We start from the raw sequence: 13,822 nt of genomic DNA, 5'->3' as shown, positions 1-13,822 counted from the left end.
ATCAAACGCCCACAACAAATCAAAAGTGTGAATATGTGCCTATATCCTTACCGTTCCCGTTCTCAGTCATCTCATGCGACAATGGGACAACCTCGATTCCACTCGGAGATCGACTTATCCACGTCATCCATGAGCTCCTTGACAATGGGATGATACTCAGGATAATCCCGCCACTTCGCGAACATCCGCACGCGTTCGGAGGTGCTCAAAGACTGACGGATGGTGGAACCACCATCAATGTCCAGTTTCGCCAGTCGCAGAGGTGCACAAGGCTGCCACCCGAAGCCAGAAGCGTGTCGACTCATTGTCGGACGCTTGATAAAGTCCGGGAGAGCAGGCACGTCCGGGAGCGAATCGAATGCGAGCTTCGCGAGAGACCGGTGAGAACGCCTCTTCGCAGGGGGTGTGCTCGTCGTGAAGTTAGCCCGGTCTTGGAGGAGCGGATTCCGGCTAGAACTGAGGAAGGAGTCCTGGACAGAGAAGCGCTCTAGTTTGTCGTTGGCTAGGTTGGCTAGATTGATGCTTGAGGAATACGGTAAGATTAAGGACGCTGGATCCGGATCGTCGTTCAGGCTCGCGTCCGCTTGATCAAGCAGTTGTGACCGCACAGAAGTCGCCGAAGTAGAGGTTGACCACGCGGAGCGAAGGGGAACGTATGCCGACGTCGTCCGGCTGCTTCCCGCCCCGTTAAATGGCTTACTCGAGCCCGTCGGAATGTGGGTGTGCCGTAGTGAGGACGAGGATTCCGAGTCGGGGATGGGCAGCTTGAATCCGAACTCAGCGTAGATGGCTTGTCTTCTGGCTGCGAACTTGCGACGACGAGAGTCGTCGGAGGACGCCGTCGAGGCGAAGCTGCTCTGCGTGGCTGGCCTGCTTGTCACAAGATCCGCGAGGCTGTCGTGCGGGGAGATCGAAGGTTGGGAGTATACGGACCCGGAGGAGTCTGGACGTCCGCCAATGAGCGAATTTATCGAAGAGGACGACGAGCTTCTTCGGCCTCTAGATCTCTCAGATGACTCCCTGTGAGCCGTGGCGGATAATGAGGCAATCTCCTGGATGTTATCATCACTAATATGAGGGAATGCAAGACGGCCTGAGGCCGAATCCCGGTGGCTGTGAGTATCAACATCAAACTGTGCGGTGGACCACGATGCACTAGGAGGCTGTAGCTGGCGACCGACTGAAGATTGCGAGTCCTGAGACGATGATAATGTCGATAGTTTCTGGATAGAGTCGAGTGCAGCTGATAGTCGTCGGGCTTTGTGGCTAGGCTGGTCCTGAACGAGAGTGAAGGATGTTGGTGTACAGGACGCTCGGCTCTGCGGGGAATGCGTACAGGCCGCGTTTGGGTTGGGCGTAGAGAGGCAGTCGAACACGGGGGAATCGAAGGCGTCGGAGATGAGGTCCTCTAAGATGCTGTGCTTCTCTTCCTCCCCTGTGATGACAGAGTCCGGTGCTTGTGTACCCTGTTCACTCCTTGTTGAGTGATTACTGGGGTAGTTAGGAATGACGACACGTACCGTATCCTCTTCGTACAAGCGTGAGCTCGATGGTGGATGCCCGTCCTCACCATCCTGCCGACGCGTCTTCCAGTTCCACTGTGTCATTGACCTGGGGATCAAAGTGGGTCGGTCTTGGGGACGCTTCTTGCTGCTAGGAACGAGATGGAAGCGATGCGGTAAAGGGGACTTCTGTATCTCCTTGAGGTTCGTTCGTGTTGCTGTTGTCCGCGTGAGTGCAGCTGTTGAACGGTTCGTGTCCTGCTCGAAATGTTGGGTGTAAGATAGAACGGTGCAAGTGCTGCTGCGAGTGTGCCCTTGAGAATACGTGCTGCTCCGATTGAGGGATTCACCAGAAGGGAAGATTCCGAGGCCGTCCCCACGAGAAGGTAGAGGGGAGAGGCTTCGAGTCGGACTTGTTGCCATGTTCCTGAAGTCTACAAGAGGTCAAGAGGGGAGAGATGAGGAGATTTGCTGCGAGATGCGACCGATAGGGTTGAGGAGGACGGCAGTCGAGAATCTGTAGTTGTCAGTAGGGGAAAGGGTCAACATCGATCACGATACCGTCGCATGAACCGGTAGGAGGGTTTCAGCACATCTTCACGGTGAAGAGGTTATCTGAACCGCGATGTGCGGCATGTTGTGACAGAGTTTACAACGACTTTTCATCTATACATTGAGAAGGGCTCCGTTTCTACCGTCGATGATACAGAGGAATTATCGGGCTGTTGAGCCTGCGCAGAATAATTTCTTGCAGGGTATACCTTATTAAAAGCATAAGTTCCCAGTATGTGGCCTACGGACCTCGGCAAGCTTGGGGTCACCAGTCAGTGAGGTGAGCCACACCAGCAGCTATGTATGGGTGCTCGAGACTCACCGTACCACTTCAGCTTGACGTCGTTCCCTCGGCCCCCAAACGGAGCGAGGTAAGGAGATCTTGCAGTCGCTTGCGCAACTTCGTCACGAGCTCATCTTCATCTCCCGCAGGAGGGGGCTAAGGAAGACTGCCCTTCAGTTCGCATGATAGATTCACGTCGACTGAGATTGTACCAGCTGATCGAGAAGATACTGCGCAACGGAAAGGAAATTGGGTTCTACCGTCGTCACGGTACACTGTGCGGACTAGAGGAGCCTACCTCTGCTTCATCTATAGTCTGCAGGGCGCGTGTTGGAGAAGAGTAGATGTTACTACACAGTAGCCACTTACAAGGATGATGGGGCCACTACCGAAAGAGCAAGTTAGCCGGCTGATTGTAACGCGAGCACGGGGGACAAGATAGAATACCGATTCATTTCTGTTTTGGGGGAAGGAACGAGATGATCGGTATGAGAGGCGCACAGATCCGCTTTGGAGATTGACTCACCGGGCAATGCGATGCAAGGCGATTTCTATCAGAGAAGGAGGTCGACCCGAGCGAGCGGCGTTGAGTATCAGACAGGCCAGATCGAGATGTCCGGTGGCGCGTACGAGACGGGCGTCTGACGGGCGTCTCCGTCTTGTTCTCTTGTCGCCGCCGTCCGCGCAGACTCTCACCGCCAAGTCCCGACTTTGCACATCTTGCCGAGGGGCCAGTGCCTGACAGAATATCAATATCACCCGCCGTGCTGGCCAAGCATGGCGCGCAACATCATGTCCACACCCACTCCGGTCTCAGCCCCTGCTCCCCAGGCCCCGGACAGCCCGCGCGAGTCCGAGTCCCCTCCGCCCCCGGGGCCGCAGGGCGACCTCGAGATGGAGCTTCTCAACCTCGCGCAGATGCTGTACAACCTCGGGACGACCGTGGTGAACGATCTGACGAAGGAGAAGGACAAGCCTGGCAATGGCAAGAACGTCGGTGCTCGAGTGTGAGTATCCACCCACCGGCCACGTAGCCACATCGGGTCCCAGCTCTCTCGGCCGGCCGGTCTTGATTGACAAACAAGAACCGGGCCTCGCTTGATTTGCAAATATGTCAGGCTACCTGCCGTTCGTCGCTCCCCATACCCCTCCGCATGCCGTGTGGGCGTGCTGCCTTGCTCGTTGTCTCTTCGCGTGTCGCTGACGGTGGCACTGTGCTGCCATGTTCCTTCTCTAGAAATCACGTTATCAAGTCGTTGGGAGTGCTTGAGGAGATGTCAGAGACAATCACGACGATGGTGCCTATGCAAGTGCTCGCGGACATCGACAACTCGCGCAACCCGATGCAGCTCACAAAAGACCGGCTCGAGAGAGCAGCGACAGAGAACCAGTTTATGAACGGGAAAATACAGGCTATTGAAGTAAGCGCTCTTTTCATCGTTTACACCCCTGGCGACGCGTTCGTTGTCGTGCGTTTGGGAACAAGGTAGCTGATATGGATCTCTGCGTAGTCGTACAGGAAGATGCTTGACGAGGCTCTGGTGCAGAATTTCCCGGAGCTGGGAGAGCATCTCATGGGCTCTTCTTTGCAAACGGCCGCGGGCCCACATTCTGTCAAGATGGAGGAAGACGCGACGGCTGGGCCGAGCAACAACTTGAACGGGCATCCGAACGGGGTTTAATTGGGGACTGGCGCAGTCCAATGCAAGCCCTCCACATGACAATTACGACATTGGTTCGCGGCCCGAGGATGGAGGAGGGGCGCTCTCAGGGGCGTTTCACATCCTCGCAATCCGTGAACGGGCCGGGTGCCATCGCAACCAATCGGTATCCCCGCGGATAAACTCGGCATTGTGAACGCTTGACTAGAACGAGCGAGGACGACGGCACGTTCAGACCGGACAAGACTCGAGGGTTGGTGGAGTTAAATACTGCCGTCAGCGGGTTTGGTTGCACATGGCGCCGGAAATGGAGGGGTGGACACAGGACGATTGAAGTGAGAATGAAGGGATAGATTGGGCGAGCCTCGAGGCTGAAGGTACAGTAGTCTGGTAGGATAGACGCGGTTCTGAGCATGTTCCACGAGTGTACGATGGCTGTATGTATTGAAGCTTGGGGTGGCGACTGAGGTGACCGGATTCCGGAGGTGTGGATTTGAGAGAGATCTCTCCCGCGGTGGCTGTCCGATAAGCTGGGCCATCTGCCATCGCCATCTCCCGCACCCAACGACGGAGCTCAGATCGCAGCGTGCGAGGGAGACTGAAGCCGTCTGTACATTCGCCCGGGAGAGGTGAGACAGCGAGCAGCACGGCCTCGAGCTTGTGCTGCCAGAGGAGAGTGTCAGCTATCTACGGTGGTTACCATCAGCCCCCACAACGGACCTCCTCCGTCCACGACAATCTCTTCTCTTCTCCACCGTCTCCCACGAGCCCTCCTCCGTCCACGCCCTCCTCCGTCCACGCCCTCCTCCGTCCACGCCCTCCTCCGTCCACGCCCTCCTCCGTCCACGCCCTCCTCCGTCCACGCCCTCCTCCGTCCACGCCCTCCTCCGTCCACGCCCTTTCCCCCCACCACCGCCCCTCACTCACCATCCCGCACTTTTCGCACAACAAGTCCGTTCTTTGCCGTGGCTCTCCCGTCTTCTTTCCGCTCGCCCTCCCAGTAATTCCGCCTCGTCTTCGCCACACACCACGACGCTCCATGTCCAAATACCTCGACGCATATACCGCCCTCTCCCCCTCTTCCCCTCGCTCCCAAGTCTCCTCCGTTCTCCAGTCCATCACAGATGGTAAGCTCTCACACTCGCACGCCATCTCCGCTTCTTTCCCTCTCAGTCCGCTCACCGCCCGCTTTCCTAGCACCTCCACTGACGATTGATGATGCAAAACGCCGCGATCTCATCCAGACGATAATTGACGATCTCTCCAAATCGAACGGCAATGGCGGAAAGAAGAGGCTCTCTTCCAAAGGTCCGTCGTCTCGCCCTTTCCTTCTCCCGCGCGCTTTTACACCGAGCATCAGAACTCATCCGTACCTCTCTAATTCAGACGCGGCGCCCGCTCTACAAGCTGTAAAGTCTCTTGGGAAGAACCCTGCGGGGTCGGAGGTCATCGCCACCTCCCCCAATCTCTCCGCCCTACTCTCATTGTACCATGCATACAAGGACATTCCAGAGGCCTCGAATGAAGCTCTTCGTTGCATCGCAAATGCGATGCTCCTAGTTGACCAGGCCCGTGCAACCCTTGTCGACAAGCAAGTTGGTGGTGGGGATTTCGCCGTCGAGTTACTCGAGGTGCGTCCTACACTCGTGTGTGCACTAGACGTCCAGCTGACTGTATCTACCCTTCGCCAGAAATCGACGGTCCCGGAACGAATATTCCTTGCGTCTCGCATCCTGTTCTTGTCCACCGTGTCCACCGTCCATGCTGGTACCTTCATCCGGTCGCTGGTAGAGACCAAGTCTCCCAGCATAACCGAGGTGATCGGGAGCAAGCTGGATCTGCTCACGCGTGCGATCCTCTCTGGCACGAAACTTGCACGTGAAGCCATGACAGACCTACTGAAATTCACGTTTAATCTGTTGCTACACTATCCCAAGGTACGCGTCCAGCCATGCCAGTCCCAGCGTTCCCGTCCGCTGACCCGACCGCAGCTTGTCGACGATTCTAATGCTAATGAAACCAAAGTAATGGGCGACTCTTGGAGTGAACGCTTGGATGGGTGCGTGTGTCCGTCCCTTGAAGTAGCCCGTACCGACCTGATTTTTCGCACAGGATCCTCCCCCCTCTTCTGCGCACCTTCAACGCTCTGCCGCCGTCCTTCCCTGCACCCCTCACCTCACCCATGACGCACGTCATCCATGCATTGATCACCATCCCAGTCTCGCCTTCGCTGCGGAGTGTTTGGCTCCCTCCTGCAAAGACGTCCCCTTCCTCCACCCCGAAGCCCATCAGCGCCCAAGAGTCCTCTTCTAGCAGCGCCAGCGCCACCAGTAGCAGCAAGATCTCGCGGTCCTCCAGCAGCAGCCGCTCCAACTCCCCGACGACCGGGCCATCAAAGGACCCCAAGCCAGGCGCGTTCGATCGCGCGTGGTCCGCCCTCTCTGCTGGCCGGCGGTCGCTCTCGCGCTCTTCGTCCCCGCACACGTCCAGCCCGAACGTCGACGTCCTGCTCAGGGCGTACGACCTCCTCGACGTGTCGCTCCACCATTACATGCCGGACGCGGTCGACCCCGACGACTCGAGCGTCCGCCAGAAGTGTGTGCGGGAGATGGACCAGCCGCTCGACGACGTGATGACGCCCCTCGTCGTGCTCATCACGAAGCTCTGCCTGGCGGACGAGGGCTCGCGCACGCGCATGCGCCAGTGGATCCTGCCGGACGACCTGGACAGGACGAGTCCGCTGGAGGGGAGGGCGGATCTCCTGGGCAGGCTGTTGAGGTCCCTGGCTAGCGTCCACCACGCGAAGCTGAAGAACGCGGTTGGAGAGATGCTGTATGCTATCTGCGACTCGGACGGTGCGTCGGCCAGGTTTTCTTCTATCAACTGTGGCTGCTAAACGAGAGACACCTCCCCAGGGAGCACCCTCGCCTCGTACGTCGGCTACGGCAACGTCGCCGGGTTCCTGTTCAACAAGGGCATCATGTCTGCGCCCCCGCCCCCTGCCGGGTCGACCGCGTCGGCTCCCACCACGACGGCGAACGGTACGCCGATCAACCCCATCACCGGCGTGGCGGAGAAGCCTGCGCCACCCATCGAGATGACGGACGAAGAGAAGGAGCGCGAGGCGGAGAAGCTGTTCGTGCTGTTCGACCGCCTGGAAAAGACGGGCGCGATCCCGAAGGAGTCGAATCCAATCCGTCAAGCCATCCAGCAGGGCAAGCTCGGCTGAGAGGCCCGCGTGTATGTTTCGCCTGGGTGGGGAGGTGAGAATGCCCAAGTAGGGTGAAGTATGGTGTGAGCGATGCTACTATTTATCAATATGCATACGGCTATTGTCCTTGATATGATTCACGGCCAGGTACGCCTCCGGACTGGCCTTATACCTTCGCAGCTGCCTTGTTATATTACCCCTTAGTCTCCGCCCTCGATTGTAAATACGACCCACTGTTCTGCACGCATTAGTACTGTGACTGCCTTTCGCATTTGCACTTGCATTAGTACCCGGCCCGCTCATTGCAGCATCTGATATCTACCGTCCCAACATCTCCATTTACACGCTCGACACGTGTACAATAATCGACTGGTATCGTCCACTATCCTTTATAATGACATGCCCTGCTTTTGCATCGTCTCTATCACTTCTGTTATACCGCTACTCTATAATATGGACCAGGCTTGTCCCGTGCTAAGACTCTGTACGTGACCTCAAACATAGTGAGACCATCCCAACCCGCCGAACCCCCACCTACAAACTTGCCTGCTCGGAAGACGTCGGCTCCGGATCGCCCTCCACCGCGACAAGTTTTTTGACAGGAACGAGCCACGCCTCCCCATCCTTGTCGTCCGCCTCGTCCACCGCGAACGTGTACTCGCGGACCTCGCAGTTTGCCCACGCCTCGTGTGTGTTGTAGCCCTTGATGATGTAGCGCAGGAGGTCGCCGTGGGCGACGACGACGATGCGCTGCTCGGGGCGCGAGCGCAACCAGCGGCGGACCCAGCGCGCACGCGCTGCGATTGCCTGCTCGGTCGCGGCGTAAAATCCGGCTTTGGAGGTCCAATCCGGGGTGAGGGTGGAGAAGTCAAGCCCTGCGAACTCGGGGTCTGCTTCGAGGGCCTCGCGTGCCTTGAGGAGCGCGTGAGTGGGTGCGTGGCGGGCATGAGAGAGGGTCAGGACCGACGGACGGATAGATGGAGGGGAGGCGGGAGGAAGGGATGGACGGGGAAAGGACGTACCGAGCCGGTATCGCACGGCAGGTTGTTGACTTCCTGCAGCTGTGGGAGGACAATGACAGGCTTCCCTTCTGCCTCCAAGCGTTTGCGGAGTATGGGGTAGCCGATGAGGGTCGTGGAGAGTGTGCGGCGGAGAGCGCTGGTAACGAGGAGATCGGCAGAAGCCTGGATGGCGTCCTTGGTCGACTGATTCAGGGCCGCGGCCTGCTGCCTGCCGTTGGACGTGAGTGGGGCGTCGTGGACTGTGTGAGCGTGTAAGAGCTTGGGTGAGTTTCATGGGCAATCTGTGGAACTCACTTGTCCAGTCCTCGGTGACACTAGACACGGCGTGTCAGACAGACGCAACAAAGTGTATATAGGACTAACTTGTGCTCAGCTTCTGCGTGTCTAGTGAGGTATATACGTTTCTGGGTCGCGGGGCTCATTTCTGTGTCTATTCAATGCAGAGGGCGGAAGGGATGGTGGTAGAGGAGAGATGACTAGGACTCGCAGGCGTTTGCCCATCGATCGCCGCGACGGCTCACCTGTCCGAATGACGTCAGCGTCTACTCAACGCTCACCACAACGGAACCCCGGAACACTCACCATTGCGTCGGAACCTCATACCCATAGGCCGGACGCCAATCGCGACCCCCAGAACCTCACAGCGACGCCAGTGCCAATCGGTCCTACGAGCGTGCACAGCAGAATGGCCCAGATGCAGACCAGAAACGCCTCGTCACCCAACAGGCCCGGTGTCTCACCCGAGCCGTTCCCTCGAGCGAGTTGGGCGATCAACAGTCCGATCTCCCCACGCGACACCATTGCGATACCCATGAAGGTCGCGGCTGGGATCGACGCAGCGGCTTGTCCTAGGCTAGTTTCGTCAAGGTTCTCGAGGAGACTACCATGCCTCAGGCTGTCAATTTTTTCGTCCTCTTGGATTGCAGACTTTGGGCACGTGTGAGGCAGAGTGGGTGTTCTACCCATAGGTTGTCGGCCACTCCGGCTTATCCGAGTTGCCATAGACTGTAGTGATCGAGAGCCGCCACTGCGTGTCTTATGCGTCAATTCTTGCAGCTTATAAGCTGTCGTCCGGATCAGCGAGAGCGTCACGGGATAGACCAATATCGGCAGGCCAACGGCTAGTTTTGCGAGACACATCAGCACCGAGTACAAGATCCCGCGCCAGATCACAGTGGGGTGCCACAGATCTAGAAATGGCTGAAGGTCAAGTCATGAGTACCAGCTGCAACCTCGTTGCATACGTTTCACTCACGATTGCAAAACCTATGCTAGCAAAGAAAAGGGGAAGAAAAAGATGGCCCTGCAAAGGGCCCACTGTCCGTGCGAACGTCTTATCACATGAGAGCTCTCTTGTTGTCTCGCTTGACCTTTGTCCGGTAGGCGGTTGACAGATGTAGGTCAGGATAAGACCGGCAAGATACGCGCCGTACAGAACGCTTGTGTCGGTGTCTGTGGAATACAAGACCAGATTCCACGAGCTGCTCGCATAGCTACGAATATACTGACAGTTAGCAATTGCAGCCATCCCGCTCACGACAGCGACCATGGCCAATAACTTCACAGCGTCGGCATGGGCGGTCGTGCCCCAACCACTACCTTCCCTAGCGAAAGCACAAGCACCCCAGGCTTTTCCTTCGCGTGCAGGCGCGCACCACCTTTCTCCTGTACCGCAATGCCAGAAGGCGGGCCGAAGAATAAATCTGGCAATAACAGAAGCACCGACTGCTATCAAGAACGATGAGAGCAACGGCCTCACAACCGTCCACGCGAGGTGCCCATGGGAAGTACCATGTGAATCGGAGTCTACGGAGGCCAAAGCTAGTATGAGGGAGGCTATGACAAGGCCGATAACGTCGTCGATGATGGCTGCACTGATGAGTACAGTACCAATGCGGGTTTGCTGGAGAGGGAGTTGGTGGGGTGACGAAGGTATGGAAGATGCAATATCTGGTGTCGTGCGGGTGGCAATGGTATCAGCACTGTCAGCCAGAGTCGATGCAGGTGGAATAGATGTACGAGTTGGTTGCTTCTCGGCGGGGGTTGCGCCTCTATTCCTTGTGATGCTGTTGAGCGCAGCCAGCGCGGTGCCAAGGCTAGTCGACGATAGAGCAGCACCGGCTGCAAAGGCTTCAAGCGGCTTGTAACCGAACCCGGCGTTCAGCAGCGCAAAAGAGAACCCAATCGGGATGGAGATTCCTGTCAGTGCGCAAACGATCGATAGCGGAAGATTCGAAAGGAGAACGGGGAGGTTGGTCGAAAGTCCGCCTAGGTGCGGTACTTATGAGAATGATCGTCAGGGAGAGGGGAGGACGGATGCGTGCCTTCGAAGACCACTAAAACCAAGCCCAAATATCCAAGAGCAGTGAATGTTGCCTCCCACTCGATGGGCAACAGGTTGGCAACTGGAAAGCCGTAGATAATGCTAAAGGTTATCTCCGCGATTATACCGGCATGTAGGAGATAATCCGCCACGACGCGAATGACATTGAGGAGGTATAGTAACGATGCAATGACAAGCAGGTCGACGAGCTGGGGCTCTTCGTAAGGGAGAGCGGCACGTGGCATGGGTGCAAGTTACGGCTTGGCCGCCGGGGGGGTTTCGGGGAACTCTGAAGAGTGAGGTTCCAGCTGAGGTTCTTACTTCTCCCTCATAAGGGACGGGATGCCCAATGTCGTTTCAGAAAGCAACCGGATGCGACATGATGGTCCTGCAGGCTGCAGGTACGGGCGTTACTACTTCCTCAAATTGACTGGCGTAGCCTGTGCTCGCACGTGACACAGGCGTCCCCTTTGGCCGTTCGACCGTGGACGAACATAGGGCCGCACCGTGATGGTCCAAGTTCGATCTAGTACCGCTGCTGCTTCTAGACCCTCTACTTCCGAGTGCTTTCGCGAGCTTTAGGAGTTTGGGCAGTCAAGATGCAAGGCATCGACTAGGATGCCTCCTTGTCCCACCCTGTCGTAAGCGAGCTCAGCTCGAGGCTACTATCAATGCCTACGGCAAGATCAACAATGTCGATTCCATGGCCACTAGAAAAGCCACACCACTGACAGCATTCTTTTCCAATCTACTATTATTCGTGGTCTATAGAGTATATTCGAGTGCTGCCCCACAGAGGTGCGTGTGTTTTCCAGCCAGGGGAAGAGACGCCAGCTCATGTGCCCGCCCGACCCCCAGCATATGGCCACGCCAAACAGCGGACGCAGTCTAGCCAGGCAGCGTGCTGCTCGGGGTTCATCGTAGCTATTAGATAACCGCGACGGTGCCTATCTGCAGCCCCCGGTTTTCCTTCTAGGATGCGCGGCAAGTGGAATCATCGACTGATCGTTGACGACGAGAGCCGCAAGGCGACTGTTGAACGTATTCTGTCCGTCGCCGGAATGGAGGTTATGACGAACTTTGACCAGCCCTGCGTCACCATGGCGCTGAGAACGGGTAAAATGACGATCGATACGCTGCCCAGGAATATTTGAAGAGGCAGACTGCGGTGGGATGAGGTCGTCTACATTAACAAATAGAGGTAAATACTGGGAATTGCGGAACTCGAGAACCCCAGTTAGCTGGTCAGATTTGCTGATCTGTCTGCTCAATCGAAGCTGACATGGATAAGTAAGGTGAGTCCAGCATAGAAACACCCACTCTGCTGTAGTATCTCACCCTCCCTAGAGAAGACACAGTCCAGTGGGGCACCGTACAGGCTTGCTCAGCGCTCAGCATCAGTGAGTGCATCGATTATCACAGTGCGACCTTCTGTTTCTTTGGCGGTCTCACAGCGCCGTGGTCTTCTGAGGCGAGAAGAACGAGCTGGGATTGAATTACTGACTCTTCGGGCAGGAGATGTACGCGCGATCAGCTGGAGTCAGTGTCAACCTCCATGGTTCGCCCGAAAGGGAGAGTGCTATGTTCTCGGATGCGAACAATAGGCCGTGCCAGCCTCGAGGTTGGCACAAATCAAACAATCCAGCGGAGTCCGCCGCAGAGCGCCCGACACGGTATAAAGAGCTGCCATTTCGTCCTTTCCCTCCTTCCTCACGGCCACCACGTCTCTTCTCACAACCACCAATATCCCCCGTCGCCACCATAGTTCGACTACATGTCGGGTGCCTTATCTCTCAGGCCTCGCTGCCTGCCGACGGTTATTAGCATGGGTCCCGACGACCATGGGTATCCATCTCGCTTACCTAGCCGTTACATCCTTGCTCATCGCCATCTACCACCCACAGCGTCGGAGACCCAGGTGCGCTCGATGGCAATCGTGAGTTCCTCACCGCCCTCTTTGTTCAATGCCACATCTTGACTGTGGCGGTGGTTAGGTTCGACGCGCGCCTTCCGGGCAACAGCGGCCATCTAGCCTGTTCACCCTGGTCACCCATCTCTTCACCGGGGTGTGGATGCCAATATGGGTCGAGCGGGCGATTGCGCCCAGGCGTCGGTGCTCCGCTGCTGCAACGTCTTTTCTGACAATGCGCGTAAGCCGGGGCGCACCCGGGTCGAGTACCTCACCGTCTTCACGGCGGTGGTAGGGAAAGGACGGACGCCATAACCTGCAACGTGACTCGTAAAGCGTCGCGGGTAGACGACGTACGCGCTACTGCCGACTGTCCTGAAGTCGCGCAACGGCGTCGCGTCGTCAACGGACTGCTGCCTCGAGATGGTATGTCGTCCTCTTCGTTCTGCGTCTACTAGTATGCTCACTTTTCTCTGGTATCCCCCAACCTCTCCCCCATACGCGACGCGACACCAGGCAACGGTCAAGGTAGGGAGTGTGCGGCGGTAAGTGGACTAGAAGCAACCACCTTTTGGTGCGTCCGCGGCACCCGCACCCGCATTGCGGGGCACTTCCATAGGTCATCGACTGTTGTGATCTGCAGTTGGAGCTGGGGCTTTGCGAATCGAGGGGCATTTCGCGCAGGTGAGTCCCTCTTCTAACCTTATCAGGCTGACGTTCTATACAGGCCTACACAGGCAGACGTTTCACGACACTTGGCCTGACCCTCACTCACGCTGTCCCCGCAGTTCGAAGTGAGTCTCTCCGTCTTCGCCTCTTCCCGTCACGATGCCGACCCGATCTGGAAGATGCGGGCGTCGAGGCTTGAGCTCGGATTGCCCCACCCTATGCCCGGTTGACCGCCCCGTCTGTGGATGGGGGTCCTACGCACGGCGTGGCTTGCATACGGGCTCACTTCAAGACCTCTCCGTATCCTCGGATCCGTCCGGGGATGGACGACAGCTGACAAAACTGGAAGTGGCTTCGAGGGTGCAACTTGCCCTCGATTCAAGACGCCGCCCCGAGGTACGGTCGTCCATTGCGTAGAAGCATGGACGTGCCTGGTGCAGGCCTCTTCGTGGCCCTCGGGACTAGTACCGCAAATGCGGGAAGCTAACGTGCACCAAATTATGCGATGGTTGTCGTCGTCATTTGTCGGTGGATACAATGTCGTAGTCTCATGTGGTAACTAGAGGTACGGCTGAATGATCAAGTTCTTCTCCCGTCGTGACGGTCATGATGAACGATGCATGTGGCGCGCTGTGAGGGCATGAACATATATTCATGCCTGGGGATTGGACGACCATGGTCAAGCCTCAT

General features: G+C 57.2%; 5 protein-coding genes across 5 annotated transcripts; 2 read left to right on the top strand and 3 right to left on the bottom strand.

Moving 5' to 3' along the window:
• Nucleotides 1-71: 71 nt before the first annotated feature.
• Nucleotides 72-1,607, bottom strand: DICSQDRAFT_179783 (uncharacterized protein; the record flags this gene model as incomplete). Its single annotated transcript, XM_007364423.1, has 3 exons — nt 72-943; nt 1,337-1,466; nt 1,521-1,607. 3 exons carry the CDS (start codon nt 1,605-1,607, stop codon nt 72-74), a joined length of 1,089 nt encoding a protein of 362 aa, XP_007364485.1.
• Nucleotides 1,608-2,881: 1,274 nt separating this feature from the next.
• Nucleotides 2,882-4,441, top strand: DICSQDRAFT_179782 (uncharacterized protein). The gene is made up of 3 exons (XM_007364422.1): nt 2,882-3,344; nt 3,575-3,758; nt 3,849-4,441. The coding sequence occupies exons 1-3, from the start codon at nt 3,115-3,117 to the stop codon at nt 4,017-4,019; spliced, it is 585 nt and encodes a 194-aa protein (XP_007364484.1). The 5' UTR covers nt 2,882-3,114; the 3' UTR covers nt 4,020-4,441.
• A 596-nt stretch (nt 4,442-5,037) lies between these two features.
• DICSQDRAFT_146110 (uncharacterized protein) lies at nt 5,038-7,227 on the top strand (the record flags this gene model as incomplete). The annotated part of the gene is made up of 7 exons (XM_007364421.1): nt 5,038-5,125; nt 5,196-5,306; nt 5,385-5,629; nt 5,690-5,935; nt 5,990-6,057; nt 6,111-6,853; nt 6,914-7,227. 7 exons carry the CDS (start codon nt 5,038-5,040, stop codon nt 7,225-7,227), a joined length of 1,815 nt encoding a protein of 604 aa, XP_007364483.1.
• Nucleotides 7,228-7,743: 516 nt separating this feature from the next.
• Nucleotides 7,744-8,653, bottom strand: DICSQDRAFT_168806 (phosphoglycerate mutase-like protein; the record flags this gene model as incomplete). Its single annotated transcript, XM_007364420.1, has 4 exons — nt 7,744-8,121; nt 8,232-8,470; nt 8,526-8,545; nt 8,595-8,653. The coding sequence occupies 4 exons, from the start codon at nt 8,651-8,653 to the stop codon at nt 7,744-7,746; spliced, it is 696 nt and encodes a 231-aa protein (XP_007364482.1).
• An 870-nt stretch (nt 8,654-9,523) lies between these two features.
• DICSQDRAFT_84097 (uncharacterized protein) lies at nt 9,524-10,941 on the bottom strand (the record flags this gene model as incomplete). Its single annotated transcript, XM_007364419.1, has 3 exons — nt 10,556-10,941; nt 10,251-10,499; nt 9,524-10,181 (listed from the first exon to the last, which is right to left on the bottom strand). Coding segments are annotated over exons 1-3 (1,149 nt in total), but the record flags the coding sequence as incomplete, so codon positions are not given.
• Between the last annotated feature and the right edge of the window lie 2,881 nt (nt 10,942-13,822).

Source organism: Dichomitus squalens (genome assembly GCF_000275845.1).
Source record: "Dichomitus squalens LYAD-421 SS1 unplaced genomic scaffold DICSQscaffold_8, whole genome shotgun sequence".
Lineage (NCBI taxonomy): Eukaryota > Fungi > Basidiomycota > Agaricomycetes > Polyporales > Polyporaceae > Dichomitus > Dichomitus squalens.
This window is presented reverse-complemented; position numbering and strand designations above follow the sequence as displayed.